Source organism: Dysidea avara, chromosome 8 (genome assembly GCF_963678975.1).
Source record: "Dysidea avara chromosome 8, odDysAvar1.4, whole genome shotgun sequence".
Taxonomy (NCBI): domain Eukaryota; kingdom Metazoa; phylum Porifera; class Demospongiae; order Dictyoceratida; family Dysideidae; genus Dysidea; species Dysidea avara.
This window is the reverse complement of record NC_089279.1, coordinates 35,656,537-35,673,752: the sequence shown is the minus strand read 5'-3', so window position 1 is coordinate 35,673,752 and position 17,216 is coordinate 35,656,537. Positions and strand designations below refer to the sequence as shown.

Below are 17,216 nucleotides of genomic sequence, written 5' to 3'. Positions count from 1 at the left end.
TAACTCCAACACAAAAAATAGTGATTTTGTGACCTTTTAATTTTGTACTGACATTGAAGATGTTCACAAACTAAATCATATTATACTACAACTAATTTTATTATTTGGAGGTCATCGTAATATTATTGATAATCTTAGTGTGTGTGTGTGTGTACATGTGTTGGTGTTCATCGTCATGTTCATCGTCATGTTAACAAGGCTGTGCTAGTCTCTCGGCAACCATTCGTAACTTGCGTAACTTTCTTGCTGTACTGGGTGATGTGAGGTTCAGTAGCTCTTCAGCTTGTTGGAGTTCCTGGCACAGGGTACTCAACACCCCCGGCATGTGACTACGAGTAACTTCATTACTGGTGTTGAGGGCTAGTATGGAGTGCTCCAGGTATCTGTGAATTAGCACATCATTAAATAATAAACTCTACTCAAATATAAGATAGCCAGTTAACATATTCATTGTATTGGTCACTATGGTAGTTACTATGTAGATGTGATGGGGTAGAGAAGATATTAATGTATCATAGGCTTTAAAGTTATTGCTGGGATTTAGTTTTACCTACAGAAAACTCATTATATGGTACTCACTTCAATTTCACCTCCATTTCATTGTCAAGGTTACAGGAGAGGTGTTGTATCAGTGACAACAACACAGGTTGGGTCAGACAAGGTGGGGTGATGTCAAACAACTCATCAGCATCAACTTGTTTACACACATACAACACAAGGTGGAGGTCTGATGCTGTCAAGGCAACCTCAAATGCCTTGTTGAGTTCCTTGTTCTGTATAATCTTCTGGAGTTCAACCTGTGGGGAATGCGTGTGTGTTTAGCTTCAGTATTTGCTAGCCACTTAGAACTGATAATCTCATAGTATGGTAAAATACTCTAATAGAGCAGTCAGTTGATTGTTTTCAGGTATTGCTGTAGCTGAACTACAGTGCACCACTGCTACGCACTACAATCTCATGACAATCATTTCAATTTCAATAGTCACTTTAGCACATTACTAAGTTTTGCCTACTCCAATGGCCATGTCTAATTAATAGATAAGACTGGCTTGATTATTAAGCTCATGCTCATGATTATTAAATGCCAATTCTATCAACAAGCATACCGTCACTAACTTCATTGTACAGTATACACATGAAATAACCCTATAGACCCAGCTCAAAGTCTGCAGCTTACTCACTTCTTTCACTTTCCTGGTGTTGTCCTTAGTATGTACTTTTAGTTGGTCACCGATGGAAACAAGAGCCGGGTGTGTCTGAATAGTGGTCGCCACCATCTCCTTTATACTGGACTGCAACCTGTGAGGATTGCATGACCAACAAATATTACTACCCACACCCAATGACATCACAAACAACATTATAACGTGGGAACTGAGGTAATATTTAACAAACAGATCACAACTAACATGAACGTGATATTTGTTATTTAAAAAGGTCAAGCCTAAGACTTCTACATCAATTTTTTTTACTCTGTTTATTTTATATTCTTGAAAAGTTTACCAATTAATAATATATATTGATACATGCTCGTGCATACAAGGAACACTAATGTATGTAAAAGGAGTCATTTTAATTTTACTGTATTTACACATCAAAAGAGAAGGAGCCATTTTGATTCCTTCCCAGTCAACACCCTCGTAATATAGCAACGATTCCACAGGGTAGACACATCACTCTACCACTAACTGGTTCAAAGAGTGTTGTAGTTGATGTTGTACACTGGACTGTAGTGTCGCTGTGAGAGTATCTGATAACGTCTTCTGGTTAGCTTCTAGTGTCCGGCTGGTGTTGTTCAGTTGCTGTGACAACTGCTGTACTACCTGAGAGTTGACGGTGTTTGACTGATGTCTGTGTGCCTCCAAATGTCTCTGTAGCTCCTCCAGATCTGTGGAGTAATGAGTAGGGGTGTGAACAACAACACACACTAACATTTATTGTTTTATGGTAGACAATTCTGTAGTATTTTCATATAGCTTAAAACAAAACAAAAAAAACTATTGTCAATGTTTTAAACCACATAACACAAGCTCTCTTCTCTCCACACACACTCACTGATGTACACACAGTGGAGGGGGGGAGTGGGGAGTGGCTTACATTGTCTGGTTCCTTGTTGGAAGACATTGCTGATTTGTTGACACATCATTTGACATGACCGATCAAATTGTGGCAAGATCACCGACTGGAACACTTGACCATATGCTCCTTGTAATGGACCCTGCAATGCCACTGTGGCTGCACTAGTGAGACTGTCTGTAAAACTCTGCAAGAAGACCACAAGTGTACGTACAAAAATAAGTGATTAGCAAAACTCTTCTTAACAAAAAAAAATTACAGCATTACATACAGTATGAGTCACAACAGGCACTGGTAAATTTAACAGCCAATTTCTTAAACATCTTAAATGTATATATATATTTTTCATGGTACTAACAGTAGTGTACCTGCATAAAAGATACTTAGGATACTGTATGCATAAAAGTTTCAAAGCAGAAAAATTTCATAGATGATCAAACATGGAGGAAGGTTGGAGGGAAAGTTTTGTTCCATAGCTATTTACATACACAATGGCTAATACCTCTATGAAATATGTGGACTACTATCACTACTACACAAGTTTTCATACCTTGCTCTTTAAGATCTTTGTTACTCCTTCCTTGAGGGCAGTATCTGTAGCTGTCAACTTCTACAACAAAAAGTGATTGTGATTTTATCACATGATGAACTGTACCTGTTGTAGTACTGTGGAGAAGTTCTCTTGTAAGTTAGTCAATGACCGGCTGACAGCTGTAATGGAATGTAACCAAGATGTCAAATATGTGTACATATACCACTCTCTCTCTCTCTCTCACACACACACACACACACACACACACACACACACACACACACACACACACACACACACACACACACACACACACACACACACACACACACACACACACACACACACACACACACTACACACGCACTAGGGCTGAAACGGATAGTAGTTTTTACTATCCGGATATCCTGAACAAAATGTTTCCAGATATCCTAAGGATAGTGACATCATCACTTGCTATAAAAGCATTGTATATTTTGTTGTGAACATGTTTGTTTTACTAGTACTTTAGAATAAAACATAACACTTAAATGAAGATTAAGTAAGTTTGTAATAATGTTTAACTGGATCAAGGAAACATTAACATAAAATTGCTTCAAATTATTAGAAATTATCCTGATGGCATCAAATCACTATCCGGATAGTAAATTATTATCCAGATATCCGGATAATACGGATATCTGTTTCAGCCCTAACACGCGCACACACACACTCACTTGGCACAACAGATTGTTTCATTTCAGTCTTCATCACCTTGTCTAGTTTACTGTTCACAGTTTCTGTCAACGATTGTGACACTACACTGAGTAGCTGTTCATGTCTCTGCTGGTCCACTCCTTGTCTCTCCTGCAGTGACCTCTCTACTGCTAACTCTGTACAGTACCTAGTTAAGGCTGACCTAACCACCACACCAGTTATGAAAGTCCTGTACAACTGGACTACTATGTATCACTATTAACAATGGGTTAATCCAAACACTAATATGTTGGAGTACTTTGAACTTTACTGTATGTACTAAGGGATACTTTGGGACCTTAACCAAGCATCTGCATTTTGTATATGTAGGTGTCTCCAAGTGTCCATATTAACAGGTTCTAGCACACACACATGACACAAGCAAAGTAAAAGGATACGCCGTGCCTCTATTTTCTTAGCAAGAACATTTTCTTGTTGTTGGAAAGACTTGGTCAACATTTGCTGAAATTGCTCCATCATTTCTTGTTTCTGTCGGAGCATTTCTTCCCTCAGGGCATTCATTTGTTGCTTTTGACTCATCACCAGTTGTCTCAGCTCCTCTACCGACTGACCAGTCACTGGGGCCTGACTCATTGGAGGGGGACCGACTGGTTGACTTGGATACAACTTAGCAACCACAGCACTAGACACATGGATACATTATGATGTCATGTGAAATGTACAATCTGTGTATGGTGTGTCAAATGTAAAACTCTGTTGTACCAATAAAAATCAGAGTCTCATGTAAAACAATTGATACACCCACAGAAGACCCACCTGCTTGAAGGATAAGATTCTTGCACAGTGACAGCAGTGGTGACAGTTTGTCCACCCACCATTATGATATTATCACTTCTCATCTCAATGGAGTTCTCCGTTACTGGTAGAGATGTTGAGGTCTGAGATGATGTGGTAGAGTATTCCTGAAGTGACTCACTGACTACAGCTACTGCTGTGTTAGCTATCTTGCTGTCTGATGCTGCTGACTCAACAGTGTTTGTTGTCTCATTGAATGCTACGTCGGCTGTTGAAGGAGACTGGGCTATCATGGAGTCTGTAGTGTTCTGAGCTGCTGCCTTAGTGAAGATCTGTTTGGTCCACTGGTCAGATTTGGCAGCTCCACAATGTGTACAATTCTGCACATCGGGACTGTTAAATGTTGAACAGCGGTTACACTTTAAGAACTGCAGATCATTGCTTGTTGCGGACAGCTGGAGGGAGGGACCAGGACTACTGGGGAACACTCGAGCCATAGTTACTTGTTGGTCTGTGGCTAGTGGAAGAGCATCAGGAAATAATTGTTGGGAGGTGGGGGGTGTCTTAGGTTGGGTGTCCGCTAAGTCTTCATTGCTGACAAGTTCTAATGATTCTTGATCACTCTCCTCCTGGTCTTTAGCACTAGCAAAATCACTGGATGCTTGAGACACTCTTCCCTCTATCTGTAATGTCTCTCCCGATGCTCCACCTTCATTGGTGGAATTAGGTTGAGATGTCAGTGTCTTGTTGGTGTCACCCCCAAGGGCTTCAGGGCGGAACACTGGATCAGACACAACTGACAGAAACAATTCTGGTGACATCTTTGGCAGGTCAACTTTGGCCTTGGGCAAATCCAGTGTATCACAGATGTCCTGAAAACTCTTCCTGGCTGACTCCTGAGGGGTCAGATTACCATCATCACTATCACTGGTAGTGGAGTCCAGTGTCACCTCTGTTACTGTGGATGATGTCATAGGGGGAGGAGCTATACTAGTGTGCACAGTAGTAGTGGGCGTGGCTGCATTGTTGACAGATAAGGGCAGAGCAGAGCTGAAATCAGATGGAGTACCTTTAGGGAAGCTAGTCAAGCTGTGAGGAGGACTGGACACAAATTCAGCTGGTGATAACAGCTTCTGTGACCCAAATGAAGCAAAGTTGCCCACAGGCATACTCAGTGGAGTGTTCCCTCCACTACTTGTTAATGAAGTCAGTGGGGATGACATATAGGTGCTGAGGGATGGCGGATCAACACTGCTTTCAAGGGGATACCCCTTGTTTACCACATCATCAGTTGCTACTCCTCCTCCTCCTCCTCCAGAGGTCAAAAGTGGTTGAGTAGATGACGCCTCAGTCTCTGGTAAGGGGATCATGCTTGCGTCAATGTGTGTCACTGCAGGGGGAGGACGCTGTGGAGAACTATCTTGTTCACTACTTGGGGCTGAAGATGATTTGCCCAGTTCACTACCAGATGTGGTCTTGTTCAGTCCTGAAAGAAACAAATGTATTACAGTGGAACCCTCTTTTGACAAACTTCCTGGAGGACACAATTTAACAGAAAACCTCTCTCCATAATAAAGAATAAGATTTTAGCTTCTGAAAGCGTCTATATTACAGCAAATATAGGTACCTAAAATACTGGGCCCCAAGACATCCACTACAGAGGGGTTCTGCATTTCACACACTGTAATATTGATGTCAGGGAATGAACAAGTGTTAAACACAGAACTTGTAATTTTTCCCTTAGTAGTAACAAAGATTGAAAATCCTAACTGGTCTCATTTCTCCCAAATTAGTGCTGGGCAAAGTGGGCAGCACAAAACACTACAAATTTAAGCACACAAGTAGGGAATGTTTTAATAATAAACTCATAACAAACACTTTCTGTGAGAGAACACTTCTGATCAGCCTAACAAGTTTGGAATTAGGTAAAATGTTGCTTTGCTCACTGGCAGAAGGGCAGATGTGGCCATTCTATACAAGTGACCTCTTAGAGCAGGTCCCCACAATGTCACCATGACAACAGAAATATTACTAACCATACAACTCAGCTAGTTCAGGAAACTGTAGTAGTTGATGTGTCGGCATGTTCAGTCGATCTTGTGGCTCAAACCGAACCATCAGCTCCTGCACTGACCTGTGATTGGATGAAACAGACACTTTAAATACTGTATGGGTCATTCCATGTCAAATCACCGAGAAATTGTAGGGTCACCTTTCGGATTTCGACAAAACTTGGTGTGTTTGTAGTACCTATGGTGCTCATCACCCATACCAATTTTTAACCTCATATACCACATAGTTTCTGATTTATGACCACAAATATTTCATGAAAAATTGGTCCGTCTTGAGTTACAAAATCAACTGTAGCTCACCACTGTGTCAATATTTTAAAATAAAATTTTCAGTGATTAAAGACTGTTAATTGATCTTTCAAGAAACCCATAAACTATGGGATATCAATTTAATTAAGGTTCAAAAAGGCTCCATTAAAAACTTAAATCTTTAACATTTCTGCATCAAATTCTTTGAGTTTTTTAGTAAATAATAATTAGGTTATGGTCTATTGTTGGTAAGTTTTGTGGTGGGGCCACAATGGGTTCAAGAGATATAATTATATATGTTGTGGTATGTAGTGGAATTTTGTAGTCTATTACTGCTATATGGGAGTGTACACCTCTAATAACCACTGCTGATAAGGCCATGCCAACTTTGTCTTACACAATGAAGGTGTCCAAGTACAGTGCAACCTGTATTAGTGACCACCTGTATTGAAAGACCACCTTTGTGCTGCAATTTATTTAGTTATATAGTTTTCAAATGCAACTTTAAAAAGCCAGCTTATATAGCTTGCAAAGACAGTACAATGACCAGCTAATGACACCACGTCAGTTGTTCAATTGAGCATGTAGCAACATACCTGCTGTTTACTTTGGGTATTGTAACAATGAAGATTATTCGAGACAGCAGGGACGCTGCTTTCAACTCTCACGTACAATCCATGCTACGAGAAAACTGCACTCTTTTGTGCCAATCTCAGATAGCAGAGTGGAAATAAAATTTTACTCATAATCTGATGTTTTCAGGAAAGAGAGAGTTGCTCTAAGCAAAGAATGAAGCTTCATTGCTGGATTTATCACTTGTTTACACGAAGAGAATCGGTGGTTAGCTTGTGTGCTTGAAGTTCGCAGTGACACTGAGGAAGTGAAGCTGACATTTCTGTATCCACACGGTCCATCAAACTCGTTCAAGTACCCAGAGTCCCAGAATATCCACACTATACCAATGGATGACATTCTATCTCTTGTAGACCCAAGGACAAGAAGTGGTTGAGTGTACTCTGCCAAAAAAGAAATGACTTTTGCTACCAAACAGCATCACACTGTATCACCACGGTAACAAACTTGTATTACATGCCTTTGTCACAACCTGTTTATATATGTATACATTTAACTTGCAGTTGAATCAAAGAGTCTTGTGTGTCTGCAAACCTAAATCAGCAGAATGGTGTGCAATAATGGGATATCTACTATAATACCGCAAACACCGCTAGCTACCTATCTCACAATCCCATAGAGACCCCAAGCTGAAACTTTTGCAACTAATAGGTGAATGTTTGACAAATATCCACAAAAAATTCTAATCAGCACTTTTTGGTAGAGCAAAGGTCAAAGATTAGGAGACATGGTTAAATATCAACTTCATCAAATTAAGCTGCTAAATATACCAAATGAAAGCTTTTTATTTGAGCTTTAAAGTGGTGCAATTCATTTTAAAAACACCCAGGTTATGATGCTTTGAATGATCACAAGTACAGCAAAAACAGAATACTAAATAAGCCATTTCTGGGAAGCCATGCAAGCAATGGATGAAGGGACACATATGATTACGTACTTTGGATACCCACACACCAAATTTCATCAAATTCTGAGGGGGCCATGTGTAAAACTTTGGTGAACTGATATAGAATTACCCATACAATAAATCCAACTAAATAAATTACAGCACAAAGGTGGTCTTTCAATACAGGTGGTCACTAAAACAGATTGCACTGTACTTGGACACCTTCATTGTGTAAGACAAAGTTGGCATGGCCTTATCAGGAGTGGTTATTAGAGGTGTCTACATACCACAACATATTTAATTATATCTCTTGAACCCATTGTGGCCCCACCACAAAAATTTTACCAACAATAGACCACAACCTAATTATTATTTAAAAATTCAAAGAATTTGATGCAGCACTTGAAATATTAAGGATTAAAGTTTTTAATGGAGCCTTTTTGAACCTTAATTAAATTGATATCCCATAGTTTATGGATTACTTGAAAGATCAGTTAACAGTCTTTAATCACTGAAAATCTTATTTTAAAATATTAATGCAGTGGTGAGCTACAGTTGATTTTGTAACTCAAGACGGACCAATTTTTCATGAAATATTCAAAATATTTGTGGTCATAAATCAGAAACTATGTGGTGTATGAGGCTAAAAATTGGTATGGATGATGAGCACCATAGGTACTACAAACACACCAAGTTTCATCAAAATCCGAGAGGTGAACCAACAATTTCTTGGTGATTTGACATGGAATGACCCGTATAGTAGCGGGATATTTTAAAGGGGAAAATATTTAGCAGATGATCACTATTCAAAATTTCGAGGAGATTGCTTCTTGGGAATTGTTATACATTACTACAATGTCATTTTGAACAAGCTACATATTTCAAGGGGAAAACTTTTGTGGATTGGTGTCAATCTGCAAAAATGCATTAATTTCTCCCTCCCCTCGGAAATTTCTTGCTATATCATGGGTAGGATTATCTTAGTGGCCTACATATTTAGGATAAACTTTTGTTCATTTTAAAGGGTATACACATTTACTGTATGCCAAAGTAAACTCTATATACATAGTTCCCATCAGAAATTATTCGAACATTTCTGTACCAGTAAAAATTTTCAGGTGAATTGTTCAGATAAATGAAACACAGTCATTAATACACCAAAGACTGGTTCAATTACTCTAATAGAACAAACACAGTTGATGAAATGCTCTAATAGAACAATCAGTTACTATTCAGATAACTGACAGGTCACACTGTACCCACGTGTAGGCTTCCTGTTTATCAATGCATCCACATTTTCAGAGGGGTCCTTCATAAAGATGGTCACCCACACACACCCCTCCCACACACTCACTTGGTCTGGATACAATGAAGCTTTATCATAACAGTGTTCTTCCTGGTATCAAACTTTTCCATAGCATCCATGTCATCATCATCCTCATCACTGATGTCACTGTTGCTAGACACGTCGTCAAGGTAAGGCTGTACAGGCCCCGTGATGACGAAACTGATGATGGACTGAGTCAACAAGTGATCTGTGATGCTTGTGAAACTAGCCTGACCCAACTCTGGGTCTTGGTACAGTTGTAACACATATAGTACCTAGTAGGACACATCCAACCATATATGGGTACAATCTCTTTTGCAGCTACTATTAATAGAACATATGCAATATATAGTATAGTGTAGAACCTCAAACACTTGCTGTGCATGTACCAATAGTACCATAAATGGGGAAGTTTTGCTGGGCAAAAGTTGCATGTTTTCACAGTTTCAAAGCAAACCACAAAAGTTTCCCAGCTAAATCAATAATTTACAGTGTACTACATAGCTATGTTTAAGCTTTACCATGAAACTTTCACCGAAAATAGTCTAAGTAAGCCTTAACTGTGAAACTTTCCCCATTTACAGTATTCAAAACTGTTTGGATAAAAATAAGATTTACTAAGCTTGCTCAACTACTCTAATAGAACGTACACTTTATCCAAAATGTTGATAAAATACTCTAATAGAACAGTCATTGTAAAATTGAGATTTGTATAATCAAGACTCAACCTGTTTTAGAACATCACACATGGGTGGCTTCCACATGTACAACTCAAAAAGGAGTACTTACAGTTCTCTTAGTATCAGCTGCTACAAGGTATGATGCTGACAGGTCAAGACACAACTTGACACTGGGTAGTTCATCTATGCTGTGATGATATCACTACTATACACACTGTATCATAACAACATCACTATACTCACCCAATATCAACTGCTGCTAGAAACCTGATGGGAAAATGACATCATTGAAGTATACACTAGTTACCATGGTGATTACCTGACAGTTTGTAAGCACTTCCATGTTTGTGCACACCACACCTTCACCTCTGTGTTCTCATTGGCTGCAGTGACGAGGAACCTCCAGAAGGGGGCACTAGACAGAAATACAAAGTTACACTTGCACATTCTTCATAAAAAGCACAGGTTAACTGAACAACAAATAAATGCCAGAAATGTCACTGTCAATGTCTGCCATGTAGCTAAATTCTCTAGCCTTATGGAGCCAATTACATAGCTCCAACAAGTACTATACATACACCAAAGTATTAGAGTCATCTGCTCACTTGGGATCACTGGTTAGCAGGTTATCACAGAACATCAGTCGACTGACGGAGTCCCCTCCATGAGGAGTCCAGTCATGGAGACAACTACAGTAAGGATATACTATTAGAACATGGACCAGGATGTGGACATCACAAACTACATATGTGACTGGATCTGAAAGAACCCCACATTTTTCAAATTCCATTTTATTACATTTCCTTTACCTAGATTGTCAAAGGAATGGCCAACTGAAGTTTCAGCTCTAGAAGCCAAGTACAGTGCTACAAAGTGGCAATAGCAGAGAAATTGATTTGTACAGTGATGATGCAGAAAATAAACTACAGGTGCTTAAATAAACGGTGATAACTTTTGAATGCAGTCATCTACCAAGATGCAACTTTCCCCCATTGGATTCTCCATTAACAGGCGGATCCATTGCTGAGTATGTTTTGTCTTCCAGGGCTTTCCTACAAGCTGGGCAAAGGCAAAAACATGAACGATGACGAACTGCTTGTCCAACGTATGGCAAACTAACACTCATATCTTCTCTCACCTTAGAAGTACTGACACGAAACAAAGATTTTCACACTCCTCTTGCTTTGGGGATCATGATGCTACCATAGTTTTTGCTGTTATCATCTTCCTTCATTGTGAAACAAGCACTCAAAAAAATTACGGAATTTTTTCTATTTCATAAATATTTCACCCATTGCGTTTATTGCATTCTACTGTAAAATTAAAACCAGCCTACCCTGACATCTCGGGAAACCAGCTTTCCCTGATATTTCAGGCTAACATATGGGATTCTTGCAGATCCGGTCACATATACATGATCAATCTGTAATCATACATGTATGTGTGTTGGCGCATTGTCTGTGCTGGTCAATTAGTGGTTAAAAGTTAGTCTCCTCAACCTTATTCCGCTTGGTCAACCACATTTAAACACTCAAAGTTTTCTGAGAAGCAATACGTACCTTTCTGATGAGCAGACACTTGAACAGTAGGGATAATCCCTTGTGACATATACAGGTCACGCAGGACTAGTTAAGAATGTAGTACAAGGAAGTTTCTGAAAGTATTACTGTATCAGTCTGTGTGAACTGCTGGGTGAGGTCATATGGTTTCACCATATCAAAACACAACCATTTGGTAGTCAAAACAAACAATCTTCAAGTGAAAACAGAAGCCATCATGTGTCTTACAAAGCTTTCTAAAACTTCTTGCTTCATATTTCACCAGGCTATATACAACTTCATGAAACTTGTAATCAGCTACTCTCTACAGAACTAGCAATAGACACTACTAATACCCTGATAACATCTCGGTACTCCACCTTGGAGTACCAACAATTCAGAGGGGAGTGGTGTTGATGTTGTAAAGTTGCAAATTTACTATCACAGATTTCCCCTTGTTGTATCAGGGGAATTTGAAAATTTCCCTAAATTTTCCCTAAGCCTGCTACACCCCACCAACCAATGGACGATAATCAAGGACATGTCTAGAATTCTGAAAAGCAGTGTGTGGCCATGGAGATCATGGAGGGCATTGATGGTGCCAAGCCAAACTTAAGTAAAAAAAAATGTTTTTGTTTAAGTTTGGTGATGCCTGCACGTTCATTAAAAGTAACAGTTTGGTAAAATACAAATACCATACTAGTTCTAAAGGAATTCAAATAGACAACATACCTAACCATGTGTCACGTAAGATGCTCTGCAAGCTGTTGTATTGCCTAGGTGATTTCTTGAAGTATAGTATGAATGAATGTCACTGGCATATCAATTGGTTAAATGCAGTATTTCTGCACTAGAACTAATAGTGGGATCTGTATTTCTCCACAACTTTACTTTGTGTGAAGGGGCAGGCGTGCAAATATACCACATGCTCGTTGGGATTAACTGTTAAGTGTGTTACACTACATATGGCAGTAAAGTGTGGTCTTATTAATGAGGTCATGAAGTACACCTTAGCTATGTTTGTGACCTACTTGACATGGTCACTATAATGAGGTGGTCTTATTAATGAGGTCATGAAGTACACCTTAGCTATGTTTGTGACCTATTTGACATGGTCACTATAATGAGGTGGTCTTATTAATGAGGTCATGAAGTACACCTTAGCTGCATTTAGGACCTACTTGACATGGTCACTATAATGAGGTGGTCTTATTAATGAGGTCATGAAGTACACCTTAGCTGCATTTAGGACCTACTTGACATGGTCAATACAGTATTGACATGGTCAATACAGCAGTGAGATTTGTAAGGTTTCACATAAAATAAACAGAGGCCATATAATGCATTTGGATTTATGCAAGTCAGTCATCAAGAGCCAATAATGATGAAGTTTATTTGGTTCTTAGTATTACGCAAAAAAATGACGTTGTGGAACTGGTCAGTTCCTGATAACAGCTGTCCTCTCTACATACCCACCTAGCTCTCACCATTTGACCCAAGTTTAATAGGAGGGGGGTGGTGTTGTAAAGATGTGTATATGAGCCATCAAATTTCCCCTACAGGGTGTATCAATACCTGTACAGTAGTTAGGAACAAATAATAAAGAATTTCTATTCTATGAAGAATTTTTAAAACTTGCAACAGGGGAACATAATAATTTCCCTTAAAATCCCCTCTGGTGCTGTTAGCAGGCTGCTGCTACACTATACAAAGTTGCAAGAGTTAATCGACAATGGGTTGGGGGTACACTTGGGAGCTTCAAGACATGCCTTTCACTAACTGTAGCAGTTACAATAGGATGTTTAAAACTCAAGTAGACATCACAGAAATAAGGGAGGTCCACCTGTAGTTGTACTAGTAGGACATACAATCCTACAGTACTTCAGTCATGGGTATACAGGGATTAAAAGTTCACTGTCAAAACTACAGGTATAAACAATCTCTCTTGTTTCATTGCTGCTTATTTCATTGATCCCTTAAAATTAACTTTTCATTGTACTTATTGTATAGATCCCATTGCTCATATACTACATGTATACAGGATATTCCTGTACAGTGGAAATTACATGTAAATGACTTGATCCAAATCCTAACGAGTGGATAGGTCCTTAGTACAGAGGTGCATGTCCTAACTAGACAGGATCCTAACTAGACAGGATCCTAACTAGATAGGATCCTAACTAGACAGGATCCTAACTTAACAGGTGTCGAAGTTCAACACACCTGTTTGTACTCCTAGCAATAGAGTTGTTTTAAATTTCTTGAAAACCAGGATTATGTGGTGCTTGTATGGTCCTAGCGGTTTACACTACACGAGTGTGCACATGGACCCCCCCCCCCCCCCCCGATAAAGGGCACCTAAACATCATTCTTTGTTATGGTCTACATACAGTGGAGCCAGTCACGTGCAAACTACAGGGTGTATAGGGTGTATACATTATTAGTAATATAAATTTCTTATGATTTTCTATACAAGCGGCCACTAAAGGAGTTGACACACTCACATGTGCTCGGCACTGCTGGATGATGAGATACTCCAGAACTTGACGTGCCCATCCTTGCTGGCTGTTGCTAGAACATTAGCATCTGGTGATATTGCAAGGTCCAGTATTACCTAATATGGGAAAACACATGTGTTACCCTAGGGGGCCATAGGTGATTACCCATACTATACAAATATGTATACATAATTCAAATACCAAACAAAAATAAATTCCCTCTAATTATATTAGGGAAGCCCCACAATACACATACATCAGAGTGGATGTTATCCAATGATATTATTCCATCGCTGGTACAAGAAGATCTAGCCAATGGCAGGACAGGGTTGGTGGTCAGTATTGTGTCCAAGTTCCACACTTCAACCTGTAACAATATAATAATCACTTGAAAATATCATCAACACACAATAGGGGTCAGTGGCCAATATTGGCCACTAGTACTGTGAACTTATTCACAGCAACTGAAGATGGTCATCAGTCAGCCAATATTTTGAATTCTGCACAAACACCACAAACACACGCACGCACGCACGCACGCACACACACACACACACACACACACACACACACACACATACACACACGCATGCACGTACACAAAATACTACAAGCAATTTACCAGACAATTGGTGTTTTAAAATATGCATTAGGTGGAATTTTCAATTGTCAAAATATAGTGGCTATGTAGTGGCTATGGCCTTACTAATGCATAGTACAAAAATTAATAATGGCGGGATTTAAATTAGTGACCATGTGAACATTATAAATTTATTCAGTTGCAATTATTTTTAACTACAATATCATGTTACAAGCCTTTGATGTGACTTGTAACAAGAACTCATAATATTTCCTAGAGAGGAAGCTATTCTCCCAAACTATTAGGCAATAATAAGAAATAACAACTAGAGATACCGACTGGATGTTATTGTATGGCTTCCATATATGCTAGTACTAGAGCAGGAAATGATGTGGCCACATCTTAGTAGGAATGAGTGAACTCGATACAGTATCACAACAATTTTTATTCACAGTGGAACATCCCATTTTTGGAACAAAAATTTAATTGAAGAGGTTGTCCTCTTTCAGTGTATTGAGTCAGACCCATTGGGACCATATCAGTTGGTCTTATTATGAAGGTGTTTTGCTTTCCGTGAGTTTGTTAAGACTGCGATGCTTTATATTATCTATAAAGAAGACATGTTCTTTTGTAAATACTAAACGTGACCTAATTTTAGAAAACCGTCGATATCCGCACAATTTTCAAAATGCATTTTATTTGTTCTTTGTTTTCTACAGGGACAGAGGAATGGACTAGCTAAGTTTCAGCTTCATAAGTTAAGCAGCATTGGAAATACAGCACTAGACAGCCAGACGAACAAATAAATAGAAGCTATCGAGAAAAGAATCTACAGGTGCTTACATAACTTACTGATACAACAGCATATGGAATTGAATCTTTGGCTCATTGTGTTCGCCATGAATTTGTGCACCCACCAAGGTATACTTTTGCCCCAAGCATGCTTCTGTGTTCGAGAAGGAAGGAAAATTCACTGAAAAATGATCGTTGGTAAATTCTCTTGTCACCGCAACGTAAACAAATGTCTGTAACTTTGAAATCCTTTCGTGTAAGGAGATGAAACAAAGATTTTTGTACTCACGATGAACAGGCAAACACAATGATGCCCAGGATTTATCCATTGGAGGTTTAATTCACCCACAAGTGAGGTGATAAAAACTTGCATAATTTTTTTCTTCTGGAGCTTGTATTTTTAACCCATATTTTTAAAATGCGTTTTATTACAAAAGTACTATTGTGCGTATATCGACGATTTTCCAAAATTCAGTCACAAATAGAAAGTTTTATGTCCAAGATAAAAATAAAATTAATAATAGTAATGGCCCAAAGAAATGAATTACTTCTTTTTAGGATACAGGTATATAAAAAATTCAACTGATTTGAGTTGACAAAAACTTACTTAATTACATCACTTCACATTATGCAAGTCATGAACTAATCCACACAAATTGATGTAGGGTTATTGTCTTGTCTTCTTTCATAAGTGGAATACTTTTAGTAAATTCACTTTTACTGAATACAGAGGCTACACAGTCCAGCAGCTCATATTCTTGTGATAAAGGCAAAGTGTTGCTACTAAATGACTATACTAGTGACATAAACAACAAATACGTAGTCCACAATCTAACACACTAACACAAGCAGTGAACAACTACACTACAGTAGTATACCAGTTGGTATCTCAATCAAGTGACTGCTAAACACAAAAACATCATATAAAGCAGAACAACACTGATGTCCTCTAGACTGGAAAGTGGTAACACAGCTTTGCCTACATATGTTTCAATATCTCTCTCCTGTCTAGCAAAACAGCTGAACTACTCCACCAAAATGACAGCGATGTACTAATGGTAGGAAGAGTGAAGTTACAAGTTCATTGGTAGCTCCTTAGTTAAACACCTCCGAACTATCAAAGATCAACTAAAAATAGATCACCTGATCTGTTAGTACTTGTATCTTCTTATATGGCTTCACAGGGACTATGAAATCCCGGTACTTCCCCTCCGATGAGTCCCACAATCAGTTAGGAACTTGATCCAGCTATGGACCAACCAGTATGGAACAAAGAGAAAACCTACAAGATCACCGCTACTACTACTATAAAGAGAGTAGAGCAGAACACATTATATGATATAGTAACTGATTGAATCAGATTAGTAGGAGAATTTGTAACAGTGAAAGAAACTTTGAGAACAATTCTACTTCAAGAGCAATAGCAGCAACGATAAGTGATACACCTAACAGAATTAACTCACACCAAAACAAGCTTGATATCACCCGAAGGTTACCCAATTAGGAAGGAGCTAACATTATGGCAGTAGCAGCAGCAACTATCCTACACTACAACTACACCAAGATGTTCATCATATTGTTTGTAGTAGTGTGGTCTAGTCAGTATACTAGATCAGTACCAATAGTCAGCTCTCAAGGACACCACACTATTGATATTACCAATACTCCATCACTAACTACTCAACGGAACACCAGCCCATTGTACCATCTTATTGGATTACTACAACAACAGCTAAACTCTATAATATACAGTGTACAACAGGTATGTGTGCTGTGTAGTTGTGTTACATTGTGTATACGTCATACCCACCACAGGTAGTCAATGACACACATTGCCAACAACCCTCCAGGATATGTTTCGT

At 38.8% G+C, this 17,216-nt stretch overlaps 1 protein-coding gene across 1 annotated transcript in view; it reads right to left on the bottom strand.

The window, feature by feature from the left end:
* Positions 1-12: 12 nt before the first annotated feature.
* LOC136265016 (enhancer of mRNA-decapping protein 4-like) overlaps positions 13-17,216 on the bottom strand; it is a 53,188-nt gene continuing 35,984 nt past the window's right edge. The window contains exons 8-25 of the mRNA XM_066059774.1: positions 14,239-14,349; positions 13,989-14,098; positions 10,552-10,635; positions 10,266-10,361; positions 10,190-10,213; positions 10,056-10,134; positions 9,294-9,541; positions 6,136-6,233; positions 4,121-5,585; positions 3,742-3,986; positions 3,325-3,480; positions 2,732-2,787; positions 2,627-2,686; positions 2,098-2,263; positions 1,690-1,888; positions 1,182-1,299; positions 580-797; positions 13-383 (exon numbers count right to left, since the gene is read on the bottom strand). Of these exons, the coding sequence (XP_065915846.1) occupies positions 191-383; positions 580-797; positions 1,182-1,299; positions 1,690-1,888; positions 2,098-2,263; positions 2,627-2,686; positions 2,732-2,787; positions 3,325-3,480; positions 3,742-3,986; positions 4,121-5,585; positions 6,136-6,233; positions 9,294-9,541; positions 10,056-10,134; positions 10,190-10,213; positions 10,266-10,361; positions 10,552-10,635; positions 13,989-14,098; positions 14,239-14,349 (3,726 nt within the window). The 3' untranslated portion in view covers positions 13-190. The remainder of the gene's footprint in view (positions 384-579; positions 798-1,181; positions 1,300-1,689; positions 1,889-2,097; positions 2,264-2,626; positions 2,687-2,731; positions 2,788-3,324; positions 3,481-3,741; positions 3,987-4,120; positions 5,586-6,135; positions 6,234-9,293; positions 9,542-10,055; positions 10,135-10,189; positions 10,214-10,265; positions 10,362-10,551; positions 10,636-13,988; positions 14,099-14,238; positions 14,350-17,216) is intronic.